The sequence below is a fragment of the Podarcis cretensis genome, assembly GCF_951804945.1.
Source record: "Podarcis cretensis genome assembly, chromosome: 7".
Lineage (NCBI taxonomy): Eukaryota > Metazoa > Chordata > Lepidosauria > Squamata > Lacertidae > Podarcis > Podarcis cretensis.
This window is the reverse complement of record NC_137176.1, coordinates 30628923-30644023: the sequence shown is the minus strand read 5'-3', so window position 1 is coordinate 30644023 and position 15101 is coordinate 30628923. Positions and strand designations below refer to the sequence as shown.

Sequence of the window (15101 nt, the reverse complement as noted above, 5' to 3'; positions counted from 1 at the left end):
TAGCTTCCTGGTGAGGTGATAGTCTAGGTAATGGGCTATTAAGGGATCAAAGGAAGTGGATCTGTGCCAGATACAAAATGGGTGAACCTCCCTCCCTCAACTGGCTGGTAGTTAGAAAGAAAAAGTTGAGAGTTCAGAGAGTTGAGTGATGCGAGCTAGAAGCTAGAAGCAGAAAACAAACAGGCTGGGAAGCCAGATAGTCAGAGTGATGCTTGATTTCTTGAATTTTTTTATCAAAAAAGTTTTTTGTTGCTGCTTTTACTACTTTGTTGTTTGTTGAGCCAGGCTCCTTTGGGAGGCAGGGAAGGAGAGAAATTGAATATGCAAATGAACAAACAAATTATCCCTGGAACTGACCAGAAGGAAAAGGCTTCCAATTCCTCTTAATTATGTTCCCACATTGCAATACCTTGTAGAAAATGGTTGGTAAAAGCATATGCCATTTATTCTCAATGCCTACCAAAAAGAGTAGTCAATTCTGCAAGCCACTGAAGACCCCTTTCTGGCCACTCCTTTCTCTTCCTCAAAGAGCTGCTATTAAAAATGCCATAATTATTTGTTACAGCTATTTTAGCGGGGGTAGCTAAGAAATGGCCAAGAGATGGCTATACCTGGTGTATCAATGTGTACCAAACACACACGAGTCCAGTTTGGCTTTTTCATCTGTTTCCCTGTGGTTCATCCTGAGCATTCCCAGTTACAGTTGCTGTTTCTCAGCAATGATTCATGCCAGACCCTTGGCTGAGAAATGTGTCACCCTCACTCCCCCTTATCTGGATACTTCGGCAATCTGATTTATCGGGAGCAGAGGAGTGCCTGGACGTGAAGGGGATGTAAAGTATATTGACTGTTATGCAGTAACATGGAAATAATGGGCCTGTTTTATTGTGCATGTCAACTGTGGGTGTTGATTTTCATGTTTTGATGAACTGGTTTATTGTGTATTTTAATTGTGTGTGTTTATTTTATTTTTTTGCATCTTCTTTTATACTTGTAAACTGCTTAGGAGGCACCTTGGCATAAAATTAAGGCTTATTAGGTTTAAGTTCATATAAATAGAAAACTTAAACCTAATGCTGTACATACACATTTTTTAAAAAATGGCTATCACTAAGCCTTCCTTTTTAACCAGGCCTTTGGTGGATCTGATTGACATCCTATGCCCTTTTAAAATGTGGCTCTTTTTTTTGGGGGGGGGGGTTGTTATTCAGTTGCTGTTTTTATTTTTATTATATATATTGTGGTTTTTATGTTGATCTTTTCTGTGAACAACTCTGAGACCTCTGGGTATAGGGCAGTATATAAATTCAAAGAAGAAGAAGAAGAAGAAGAAGAAGAAGAAGAAGAAGAAGAAGAAGAAGAAGAAGACGACCACCCATGGCATGTAAGAGATACAGTGGTACCTCGGGTTAAGTACTTAATTCGTTCTGGAGGTCAGTTCTTAACCTGAAACTGTTCTTAACCTGAAGCACCACTTTAGCTAATGCGGCCTCCTGCTGCCGGAGCACAATTTCTGTTCTCATCCTGAAGCAAAGTTCTTAACCCGAGGCACTATTTCTGGGTTAGCGGAGTCTGTAACCTGAAGCATATGTAACCCAAGGTACCACTGTACAGTAAAACTGAACTATAATAAGTCAGAGGGGAAAACATAATATCTGTGATCGGAATGTGTGACTTGTTCATCTTGTGTTGGCCTTCAGCCAGTATATGAGCCAACCTTCTGATAGCACAGATCTCACGATCCCCAGGATTGGGAAAATGTCATCTTACAGTGGGTCAAAAAGAGGTCCCCATATTCTAATGATTTGGTAGAAGCTCCCTCCCAGTCCACCAGGTTGTATAAATGATTCTGTGTAATGTCTACAAAGCAAGCGAGGCTGGCACTTGTAACAATTATGGGGAAACTCTTAATTGACCCAGTGACCACCCACTGACACAACCAGAGTTACTGCTGGGCTAAGATTGCCCATTGGCTTGCAGCCTGTTCCAGAGCCTTGAATAGATTTCAGTTCTGGTGACACCATGCACTGGTGCATAGCTTTATACTGCCTTTCTTAATAACAAGAGGCTACAGTTCCTGACGAAAGCTGAAAACCTCCACCATCTATTTAAACGTCTGCCAATCTAAATAACAAACTTGTAAGCCCCTTTTGCACTCATATATATTGGTTGTTACCCAATGGCCTCTAAACACATTAACAGAGGAACTGCTGTTGTTGTTTAGTCGTTTAGTCGTGTCCGACTCTTCGTGACCCCATGGACCAGAGAATGCCAGGCACTCCTGTCCTCCACTGCCCCCCGCAGCTTGGTCAGACTCATGCTGGTAACCTCGAAAACACTATCCAACCATCTCGTCCTCTGTCGCCCCCTTCTCCTTGTGCCCTCCATCTTTCCCAGCATCAGGGTCTTCTCCAGGGAGTCTTCTCTTCTCATGAGGTGGCCAAAGTATTGGAGCCTCAGCTTCACAATCTGTCCTTCCAGTGAGCACTCATTGTTACCCAATGGCCTCTAAACACATTAACAGAGGAACTGCTAGACCAGTGCAATGGCCCATCTAATCTAGCAATCTGCTCTCCCAGTGGCCAGTCCGATGCCTGTGGGGAAACCTGCAAGCAGGTCTGAAGCACAAAAGCACTCTCCCCTCCTGCAATTCACAGCAACAAGGATTCAGAAGCATATGGCCTCTGACAGTGGAGGTAACCTGGATATCATTCCAGACAGAGGGGTTCACTTGCATCCCAGAGAAGCACAAGAGGTACATAGCAGGGGGCCCTACTTTATTTAGGCAATTCTCAATGTCTCCGAACTGTTTTAAACTGAATGTAATCTTTGATCCACTGGTTTCACATAATCAGTTTGAAACAAGATGTTCAATTCATGCAGCGTACTTTAAGCAGTCGTTGGGCATAGTTAGAATTTGCACAAGTCAATAAGCAAGAAGCAGAGGCAGTCAGTTTTATCCACTCTGCCACCTGCTGGTGCAAAGAGAGACAGAACTGAAGAAATGCATTGAGGGGTAGCTCAGTGAAATCAGAAACACATCAAATGACTTTGAATCAAGTTCCCGGAATCAAGAATAAATAATAATTTCAGTTCTGGCCCTCTGACAACATTAGGAAGATTGCGTAGGCATTTCAAAATTAGCACAACGATGAATGAATTCAGAATTTTGGTTCAGCATTTGCCAAGGAAGTGGGCACTTGGAAAACTGATGTACTGTTCACATGCACAATTAATGCAGAAACTCTTTATTACTGAGGCCACCCTTCTTTTGACTGAGGTGGATTTACACAGGCCACAGAATGAGGTGGGAAGTGTTCTGAGGCAGTCAAGTCCTTTATAACCCTTCCAAACAGAACATCATTTAAAAATATGCCTACATTATAACTCAACAAAAATGAAAGCTCCCTGCAAGGAGAAAATTAGCACAAGGAGAAATCTCTCTATTGTATTTGATTTCTTCACAAAGGGCAGTGGTTTTATATATTTATTCATTTATGTCAGGGAGCATTCAAAAGTGTAATAATACCACTTATGGTGGTAGAGTCTACTACCAGAGGACTCGAGCATCCAACGTATGTACAGTGGTACCTCCAGTTATGAACTTAATTCGTTCTGGAGGTCTGTTCTTAACCTGAAACAGTTATAAACCTGAGGTAACACTTTAGCTAATGGGGCCTCCTGCTGCTGCGCCGCCACCGCACAATTTCTGTTCTCATCCTGAGGTAAAGTTCTTAACCTGAGGTACTACTTCCGGGTTAGCGGAGTCTGTAACCCGAAGTGTTTGTAACCTGAGGTGTTTGTAACCCGAGGTACCACGGTATAGAGCTAGATTATTCCCAGTACAGTACTAATACAATAATAATAATCTGATTTCTTCTATGCACGTTCACTCCTGAAGGTCTAAGTAAGGAGCAATTTTCATTCAGATAACTTCATGGAGGAAAAAGTTAAAATTACTTTGGACTTAAATATATATATATATATATATATATATATATATATATAATAAAAAATTGTCCAGTAGCACCTTAGAGACCAACTAAGTTTGTTCTTGGTCTCTAATGGTCTCTAAGGTGCTATTGGACATTAGATCTAGATCTAGATCTAGATCTAGATCTAGATCTATATCTATCTATCTATCTGTATATATTCAACTTCATCAGACCAACATGGCTATCTACCTGAACCATAAATATTTGAATTCCCTATATATACTTTGCCTGGATATTAAATGGTCTGGTACCTTCAGTAACCCCAGAAAAAGCACTGGCTATAAGTATTTTAAATAAAATATATAATTACTACCACCACCACCCTGGCCACTCGCCGCAGTCCAAATCCCAAATTATGTGTTTGGTGTAGGGTGTAGTTTGGTCTTCAATTTTACATGTGTAGGACTGAACTTTAAGCAATTTTGTTGTTGCTGCTGTTGTTGCTGAAGTGCCCAGTGGCACTTCAAAATTGTGAGGGCACAGATGAAAGCCTTCCATTGCAACCAACTTCATTTCTAGCAATTGTACTGAGAGGAAATCAAAATACAATAGGAAGTTATTGTGTGTGTGTAATCCGATCTCCTTTTCAATAAAGAAGACATTCATTAAGGCACAAGCCATCAATAAAACAATAATGATTTGTTATGCATAGCCCATTTGCTATCTTCTTTCAAACCCTGATGATATTATATCCCCGGATGCTTTTGGCCTGAGGTACAGTGATGATGCTGACGCTGGTTCCGTGGTGGCTTTAAGGGAAAGGCATGTGCTGACATAAGTGCCAGGAGCCCTAGTGCCTTTCCGTAAAAGCATGGCAGTAACTGGAAAATGCCAGGCACCTGCAGCAGCCTCCTGCCACATAGAGCCTGGGATTTCTCAATAATTTCCTCTTTAAAGGCTCAAGGTTACTCAAGACACCTCAGCGTCTTATCTATGGGGATGAAAACCAGCCATCTTGACATCATTTTGGGTGCATTTTGGGTCCCAAATACATTTTCAGTCCCCTGCTCCTTTGAGATGTCACCATATTTTTCACAGCTCCTTGGACCAAATGAGAGGTGACAAGATGATATCCATGGTAGGATCTCCTTTTCATATACAGTGGTACTTCAGGTTAAACACTCCGCTAACCGAGAAATAGTGCTTCAGGTTAAGAACTTTGCTTCAGGATAAGAACAGAAATCGGGCTCCGGCAGCACGGTGGCAGCAGGAGGCCCCATTAGCTAAAGTGGTGCTTCAGGTTAAGAACAGTTTCAGGTTAAGAACGGACCTCTAGAATGAATTAAGTACTTAACCCGAGGTACCACTGTATGTTAAAAATAAAAGCGGGGCATAGATGAGAGAGAGAGAGAGAAAGGGACCAGTGGTCAGGGATGGTGGGAGTTGTAGTCCAATAACATGTGGGAACACAAGCTTGAAAGTGTTGGACTAGGACTGGGAAGACACAGGCATAACATTCATTGGGTGACCTGCAGCTAGTCACTGCCTCTCAGCCTAATCTACTTTACAGGGTTGTTGTGAAGAGAAAATGGAAGTGTGTGTGTGTGTGTGTGTGTGTGTGTGTGTGTGTGAAGTGCCAGGTGTGCTGGAGTCCCTTGAAGGAAAAGTAGTGCAATAAATAAATAAGCAAATCTCGTAGTGTCCACATTAGCATCTTGAAAGGTGCATTGAAGATTGAAGCCACCTCCCATAACAAGAGAAACAGACATAGTTTCCATCCACTGGTTACCTTCATCTCAGACTCCTCCACCCTCCAATGGCCACTCTTGCCCAGCCTCCACCCCCACCCAAGCCAGGGCTATTCTTTCTTTGGAAAGTCATTCCTGAGTCAGCTGAGCTATATTTGTTCTACCACAGGGGTCAGCAAGATTTTTCCATCCCTCAGACCATGTGGTAGGCTGGACTATATTATGAAAAAATATATATGCATGAACTCTTATGCCCCACAAATAACCCAGAGATGCATTTTAAATAAAAGCATACATTCTACTCATGTAAAAACACCAGTCAGGCCCCAGAGATGCATTTTAAATAAAAGGACACATTCTACTCATGTAAAAACACGCTGATTCCCAGACTGTCCGCGGGCCAGATTGAGAAGGTGATTGGGCCGCATCCAGCCCCCGGGCCTTAGGTTGCCTACCCCTGTTCTACCATAAGAAGGGAATTTACCATTTCCCCTCATGCCTTCCACCAGGGGGCAACAGTGCCTTTACCTTAACACATTTATTATTATTATTATTATTATTATTATTATTATTATTATTAACCCCAGTAACTCACCACATCAAATTACATTACCTTGAGCTCCTTGACTGTAAAACAGCCGATAGGCAGAGTCAACATCTAGGAGGTAGTCCATCTTGAAAGGACTATCCATCTTAGAGGGATTTTGTGGTCACTTCTCCCTTGTTTCCCAAAGTGATGTAGTCAGCCTCCTAAGAAAAGGAAGAGGAAAACCCTGAATATTAAAACAGGCTAAAAGCTTACAAGCAATATTTAAGCCATCCTAATTTTGGAGGGTGAGGAGATGGGGTGGGAATCCTCTACTTTTTCATTTCATTCATATCCCTAGTTTTCCACATTGCATGTTTCCCCATACACAAATTTAGAAAAATGAATGAATGAATTGGAAGTTTGCAATTTTTGTTCATCTGAAGCGGCTCACCTTTTAAACTGCCTGTTGCACCCTGCCTTCTCCTTAAAGATTGTGTGAATATTATTCTTGCCGCACTAGAATCCTAAGCGCCCTGTCAATACTGCAATACAAATGCTAATAAATCTGTTTTCAAAAAAACAAACATTTTCTCCAGTCTGCAGACAATATTAGCCTTGCACTTTTCCAGAGATGAGTCAGCCCACAATTATTTTTGCAAAATGTTATTTCATGCTGGCAGGGAGGACTGGTATGACTTCATGTTGCCAGCTTTTAAAATGTTGGAGAAAGTGACTATCATTCCCATATTGTCAAAGGTTCTCCCTGTAAGCTTCTTGGGTGCTACCATTCTCCTGAAATCTTTACACAGTGTTGGAGTAGGTTCTGGCATGCACTGGTAGTACTCATACATTTTATATTCGGTATGTTCACTGTCAATGATCCTGGCTCCGTCTTACCTTCCAGACTCCTGGGTTTTCCTTCCCCTCCAGGACACTTATGCTATATATTTAGAATCCAGCATTCACCAAACATTATAGGCAATTAACTGTGGATATGATATTAACAGCATTTAAAAGGTGGTGGTGGCAGAAATCCTGGAATTAATCACCTCTGTTATGCTTAATTATCAAAAAGGTCCTCCAGGATTCCTTTAAAAGCATCTCCTCCCATTAGTCCTTTATCTAGAGACAGGTTCCCAAAGCATAGATGGGGAATTCTTCTTCTTGGTCAGCCAGCACAAGACCATTTCAATATTTGCAAGCTCATCGTAGCAAGAAAACTTCTGTAGTTCTTCAAGGTGGTTTTCTGCAGCATCAAGATATTTATATATATAGCGAGAGAGAGAAGTCTGCCAATAGTGAAAGGTTCAGTAGTTTCGAGTGAGAGTTCTTTTGATCTGGCTAAAAGTCCCCCAATGCAAGCAAATAATTTTGATGGTTTGATTGGAACTCAGATGAATAATGTATAACATCAACTGGACCTCTTTTATCTGATACCAGGAGATGTTACTAAGCAACAGAAGGTGACACTTGCCTCTCCTCTACGCCCACTCAACCTCCCTCTCCTCAGGAGGAAAAGACCATCAGCTCCTGGTGGCAACTTTCCCAACGAACAACATATACATACATACATACATTCTATGAATGTGATTTATTTCTCTCTCCCCACAACCCACATTCCTGATCTTCTCTTTCTTTGCTCAATATCAGAATGGTTAGCATAAGAAGGAGAAATGCTGCTGCAATGATTAACTCATACCACTTTGCCTTGTCTAATAATTTACTTCCAGCCCGCACCCCCCCACCCCCCCCGACTATTTACCACAAGAAAAATGGGGCTATAAAGTTATCTCACAGTAAAATGCAAAGTGATGAATAATGCAGGGGAATGCTTCACTGACCAATTCTGTTCTTATCAAGAGCTAGTGGGTTGGTTTTAGCCACTCTCTCTCTCTTTTTTGGATATACCAGACATGTTTTCCTAATGCCCAGCAAGTCCAAAGGTTAAGCCCCCCTCACCTTGCAAAACAGTCCTCTAGATTTCAGAAATATAAACATTATTAATGTTTGCATGTAATATAAACATGCAAGACAAAATGCATGTCATAAAGCCTTTTAAAAAAAATATTTCCATCTAGATAAGGATCAGGAATAATCTATACAGGAGTTTAAAATAAATAAATAAAAATAAAGCAAAACAAAACAATTGTTTATAGGAGAAAGGTACTTACCAATCTCACGATCCTCTTTGCATCTTACTGTATACCATGAAGTAAAGCTAAGCAGTAATTAAAACTGCCTCTAAATCCTAGCAAGTCACTTCTAATTCACACTTCAGTCTTAAAATAAAAAATGAGGAGGAGAAGGTAACAAGACTGCTGTATACAATGAAGAATTTGGAACCCCTATGCACAGATGAAAGGAGCCTGTCTTTTCCAGAACACATTTGCCTACTAATATATATATAAAAGCAGCTTTATTTTACTGGCTTATCTGTTCCCTGCTTCCTACCCCCTCAATTTCATTTGCATTTGAAATTATTTCTGTGTCTCCTCCACTGCTCTGTAAAAGGTATGGAGTATTTCCTAATCATGACAAAATGTGCTGGGTGGTTCGAAGCAACCCCACTTTTCTTCTGAGCCAGGAAACATGGTGAGTAATTATAATTGGTAGTTATTTTCTAGAATGAAATGCACAGTCTCTCTCTCTCTCTCTCTCCTTTCTCTAATGCAGTTTCTAGTTCCTCCCTCCTTTTGGAAGTGCATGGCAACACAATTGCTCGAGCAAAGCATCTATTAGGGGCAGGATCCAAGTGGGACTGTTCTGATCATATTTTCTCTGCAGCATCTGCACATGCAAGGGACTTGCAAATCACACACAGTTTGGCTGGTAAAGTTCAGATTAATATACAAAAGTCTCCCTCCCCCATAGCTTTACTGGCCCCCTGACTACTGGCCTTTGGTGCCCATTGCTTGCTCCTGTTCCTAGGTCCTGCACAAGGTCCTTCTTCTTGGCTTAGGGTGGCCACATGCCCTACTATATAGAGGACAGGCCTCTCTCTGGAGGACTCTACAGTAAAAAGATAAAGAACCAGGAGAAGGGAGAGCAGAAGGAGCCTTGAAGTTGACCACCCACAGTTTGCACCTCAGCGGCAGACTGAAAAGGCAAACAGGTCAGCTGGTCATGATACATTCCCACAGCGATGAGATGTATCATAACTACTATACTTATTTTTTAAAAATTGCATTTAAATTAGCATATGCAAATCTGTGTCGTCTTTGGGGACACTGAATAAGTGAGCAAACAATGTACCTTGGCTCATCCTTCCTCTGATTCCTTGCCTTCTCTGTTTCAATTTTTATAAGAACTCTTGTTTCCTACAACCAACCTTGCACTAAGTTTCTGCTTCTCAACCCACCACCTAATCTCTTTCCTGCCTTTATTCATTCTTTGCATTACAACCATCCAATTTCCAAGGCATCAGACTCTTTGCCTTTGTCTCCAGATCCTAAGGGCCAAACTTAGACTTGATATTTGTCATAGCTTTTGGTTCTGTCTAGCTGCTTTTTCTTCCACAAATAAACCAACAACGTAGAGGGAATTGAGCCAGATAAGGAGCAATGGTGCTGGTGGGAAATTTCCCCTGCATTGCGATGAGTGGGTATGGAGAACCAGTTCTATTTGGGACCATGTTGAGGACAAGGAGTTTAAGCCCCTCTCCACGATAGTCCTGACCTTGGTCAGCCTCCCAACTTGGTTATTTGCAAAAGAAAAAGCATGTCTCTTCTGGCCTTAAAAAATGATGCTCCTGCCAAGCTGATCTATCACTTCCTTCATGAATGCTGCTCTCTTTGCATGCAATTCTGCACACATTTTGTCTGCTTAAATTCCTTTGCCACAGGCTTTCTGCCTAATGTCAACATTGCATTGATGGTCACTAACCCACACACCCAAGCAGTTGGAATGTTAGTGAACATTCCATAAAAGATGACATCACAGCTGATGTGCCCAAAGGCTTTGGCAAACCCTGTGGGATTTTTAAAATATATTTTTTTCTTTGAACAACAGAACCCCATACCATTTGGCAAGCTGCTTTTGAAACTTCACTCTGTTTCAAAAGTAGATTTGCTATCTGGCACCAGGGGTGGCAATGCAGGTCAAGAAATTAATCCCAAAGCCGCTATTGCTGTGAATAACTAATTTCACAGTATTTGGATCCCAGCTGCAGAATCTCCCTCATACTCACTTAGGGCATGATCCAGCCAAAGCAAAACACTTTAAAGTTGCATTGGTTCCAATGAAGAAATAAGCACATGCTTAACTCACTTCCAACAGACTTAAAGGTGCTTCATTTGACTGCATTGTGTCCTTGGAAGATTCACAAAGTAAAAAGGGATGCCAAACTGTCTTACAGATGCACACCTGTCCTGCTGGAAATGCAAATAAGTCTACTTTAGTTGAATGGTCTGTACGTTTCTTCACTCGGGGAAGAAACATATAAGCCTTCTAATTTCATTTTATTCCCTGATTTTAAATCAGCCAATGTTGTATGATTGAGCCACACTGCCAACCCAACAGATATTGAAAGCACAGTGGGAACTTGCCTTAGGATAGAATGGCCATGTCTGCCAGCGACAGAAATCATGCAAGGAAGCGTAAGGCTTCAGGGGCAGGGAACTGAATAAGGCAAGCAGCGCCATCCACAGTGACTCCACAACAACAACAGGTGATCTGCTTTTGCCCAGATGGTTTAAAATCAAACTGTACAGGCAAAGGTACAACCTGCGAAGTGCTGTAAATCAGCTTACTGCAATCATTGGGGCTTGAGCAGATCCACGTACAGTGCTTTAATTTCAAAAATCAGTCTACAAAACCCAAAACAGTTTTGTCTTTCCTATCAAAAAAGTTGGGAAAGAGCCCTAGGCTTTCCAGGGGGGGGAATGGGGGGGGAGTGATGCAGAGTGACTAGAGCAAGGAAGCCAACACAGCACCCTCTAATTGTTGGACAACAACTCCCATCATCCCCAGCCAGTGATCAGGGGTGGTGGCAGCTGTACTCCAAGAATATCTTGATGGGACAACTTTGGCATCCCCAGGATTGGAGCGTTGAAATGGAACTGGGGAGAGTCAGGTTCAAATCCCTACTCAGCCATGAGGCTTACTATCCCCAGCCTGACCTATCTCACAGGGGATAAAAAGAAGCAAGTGTTATGTGTGCTACCTTGAGCTCTTTGGAGGGAAAGCAGGATGAGAATGTAACAAATAAATACTACAGAGAACTTACAAGTGCCCTGTGCATTTCAGTGCAATGGAGCTCAGAAATAAAAGAAATACCTATTCTCACAGAATCACAGAACTGTGGATGACCCCCCAAGGATCACCTAGTACAGCCCCCTGCAATGCAGAAATCACAGCTAAATACCGTATTTTTTGCTCTATAAGACACACTTTTTCCCTCCTAAAAAGTAAGGGGAAATGTGTGTGCGTCTTATGGAGCGAATGCAGGCTGTGCAGCTCTGGTTTCGCCAGAAGCGGCTTAGTCATGCTGGCAACATGACCCGGAAGCTGTCTGCGGACAAACGCTGGCGCCTCAGCCTATAGAGCGAGATGAGAGCTGTAACCCCAGAGTCATTCCTGACTGGACTTAACTGTCAGGGGTACCTTTACCTTGACGTTTACATTTAGTCTAAATAAGGGGGTGGTCTCTATAATACGGAAGCACCGTTGCTTCCAAGTGTCCTCACATACTGGGCTATGTGCTATGTGACCCTTGCAGAAAGCAGAGGGGCTTTGATGCAGTGGCACTTTGGAAAACCCTCCACAGGGAGGCTCAGGTGCATCACCATCATAGCCACCACCTTGGGATTCATTTGGATGAAGTTTTAATGATAAGCAAGCAGGTTGGAGCCTTCATGCTACTTCCCCTCCTCTTTTCCTCTTTCCAATTTCCATCCTATGAGAATGGTAGTTGCCACAAACTATGGCTAACACAAACCATAGTTTGCCTCCAAATCAGAATTGGAAAAACATTATTTGAGCTTACAAAATTCTGATAACCCTAGTCCGCCCCACCCCATCCACACACACAACAAATATCTGAACTGGGCCCATCTAACATGCTCCATTTTCCTGTACCCTCATGTAAAAGTAGCTGTCAAGGAAATTCTCTATCAGAATGTATACATATTCACCCAGAGCCAAGATTCCAAACAGAAAATTGAAAAAAAATCACTGTTTGATGGAGAAAGGACCATAATTGGGTGCCTGGTGTTTATGAGTGGCCTGGTGACTTTCCGGCATGCACTTATGTGTTGGCAACAGGTTTTTACCCACCTCTCTCTCACTCTCTCTCCCCCTCCCTCCTCTAAACTGTTCTTTGTGAACATGAATGTTGTGATAATGACTCAGAGCTTGGGAAGAAAAGGCAAAGAATTTTGCTGCTGACAAACACTAATATTAGCCCCAAAAGAAAGTAGGAGAGAAAACTGAATGGGCAGCTGAAGGAACATGTAGGCAAGGGGGATTATTGCAGGGAGTTGTTTCCGGGGGGACAAGTTCAAAAAGAAAAGAGAGAGAAGTAAACGTTTTTGCCACTTAGCTGTCAAGAGTAGCCCTATAGGCTGCTGTAAGTATTAATCTTCTGCTGAAAAAGGACTGAAGGCAAGAGCTTTGTTCTGTATTTGCTTGATACCCTCAGACGTGAGCCATTTTGGAAAGTACACAGTAAAAGACTTCACAGAAGTATCCAGCTGATAGCTTGAGTATAGAATAACAGAAAAAAGCACCTTAGCTCGAAACCTGAAGTTCAAGGGAGAATTGACAGACTTGGCCATGTGGGCTGGTCCATGGGTAACAAGCCTGGAGCGACTCAGGAGCTGTGAACCAGGAATTAGTGCCAAGGAACAACATACCCTCCAACATTTCTCTAATGAAAATAGGGACATCCTGTTCTATACTATTTTTTATATACCCCACCCATCTGACTGGGTTGCCCCAGCCACTCTGGGTGACTTTCAACATATATAATAACATAATAAAGCATTAAACATTTTTTTTAAAATCCTTATATATTGGGCTGCCTTCAGATGTCTTCTAAAGGATGTATAGTTACTTATCTCCTTGGCTCAGGGGTTGCATAACTTCATATCCTCCAACATTTCTCTGATGAAAACAGGAACATTCTAAGGAAAAGTAAGACATTCCTAGATCAAATCAGAAACCGGGATGGCTTCTGTAAATACAGGACTGACCCTGGAAAATAGGGACACTTGGAGGGTCTGGGAACAATCAGGCTCTGAGGGCAAACGCAAAGGCTGAGCCAGAGAACAAGCCAGGATTAAAGAGCAGGACTGGAAACACAAGGCCGCAGGTAGAACTTGTTGTTCAAGCAAGATGCTAGTGAGACAGGAAGCCCTCCTTCCTGCCCAGAAGTAACCAAGGAAGCTGCTTTGTACTGCGTCAGACCACTGGCCCATTTAGCTAAGTACCGTCTAGGATTTCAGACACAGTTTTCTCCTAGGCATACCTGGAGATGCCAGGGACTGAACCTGGGACTATCTACATAGAAAGCAGATGCCACACCACTGAGCTATGGCCCTTCTCCCAGTGTACAGCCGGGATTGGGTCAGTTTGGAAGGGTCTTCGCTGAGAAGCTACAGTGAAAGGAGAAGCACCCAGGAGCTCCTCACACCAGGACTTAAAACAGGATCCCCCATGGGAGCTGACACCTCTCCCAGGGAGTTACTGTGGTGTATTCTATGCGAAGGCCTCTGAGCCCTCTTGCAACATGCAATGTGGTGTGTGCAACATCACTGCGACCAGCAGACAGGATGTAGCCACTCTGTTGGCAGGAACTAAATATTGTTAGGAAAACATTCTTTAAAAAACAGATACAAGTTCCTGGAAGCTTTAAAGAGGGTTCCAGAATTTTCTTTAGTGTGTAGGAGTGGCACTCTAGGATTGATTGGTGTCAGCTGGAGGTGCAAATAAAGGGAGGAAGTTGCAGGCTGCAATTACCGCACAAGGAAAAAACACACACACACACAGTCAGCACGCATGCTGACAACAAGGTTGGAAGTAAGACAATGTGTGCTGCTGATACTGTGAGTTTTGCTGTGTCAGGATTGTTAATTACCGGACTGAGATTATACCGTGCTGGAGAGATGAAGAAGGAATGTAAATAGCTTGTATATAATAGTAACAGAAATGCTTGTGCAACCAGTCAAGCAATAAAGAAGCTCTTGACTTTGTATTTGAGTATGACTCTTGTTCTTGTCCTCTGCCTCCAGGGAAAACTCTGCTACAAACAGTAAGAAGTGGTTTTACACAGGTGCCACCACACAAGCAGAAGGCACAGCGGATGTTTGTGGGTGGTAACCTCTAATAAATATTAGGACTGTGGCTTTAGTTCCCTACCTGGCCCACAGTCTAGCACTTACAACTTGTTATGCAATTCTGCCTCCAGCAACAGACCAACGTGCTGCAGAAAAAATAAGGGGAAACAGTGCACAAACACTGTATAAATTAAGGCACTAGTAATAAGGTAAAAGTTTAGTTCTGAAGACAAGTTTATCACAGAACATTTTAAACACAGATGGTCACTAATATGACAGCCCATCACCCACAGTAGACTGTTTTACCTTTTGACGCTTTTATGAAATAAACCAGCTGGAGATTTTAGACCAATTAACTATACAGGGACAGAAAAATCCTCTGGAGCATCATCACAGATAATGTGAATCTATCAATGTATCTGCCCATTTGATGTGTTTGAAGCATGCTGCTGCTTACAAAAGCATAAGCAAAAATATATCAGCTAGTCTTTGATGTGTCTCAATGCTTTGTCTTTATAATTAAATTTTAATCTTCATTTTTAATCATTATTTTTTGAGTAAGGGCTTGATCTTAATGTGAGTGGTGAGTCTGTTACTGATCTGAAAATTCTAAAAT

At 42.2% G+C, this 15101-nt stretch overlaps 1 protein-coding gene across 3 annotated transcripts in view; it reads right to left on the bottom strand.

Moving 5' to 3' along the window:
• Positions 1–8900, bottom strand: part of PHACTR1 (phosphatase and actin regulator 1) — a 255596-nt gene extending 246696 nt beyond the window's left edge. The window contains exons 1-2 of one of the 3 annotated variants that reach the window (XM_079984989.1): positions 8384–8900; positions 6297–6433 (exon numbers count right to left, since the gene is read on the bottom strand). In XM_079984989.1, the coding sequence (XP_079841115.1) occupies positions 6297–6375 (79 nt within the window). In that variant the 5' untranslated portion in view covers positions 6376–6433; positions 8384–8900. Of the gene's footprint in view, positions 1–6296; positions 6434–7109; positions 7195–8383 lie in introns of those variants that run through there. The other 2 variants (XM_079984993.1, XM_079984990.1) reach the window with 2 other exon arrangements.
• Between the last annotated feature and the right edge of the window lie 6201 nt (positions 8901–15101).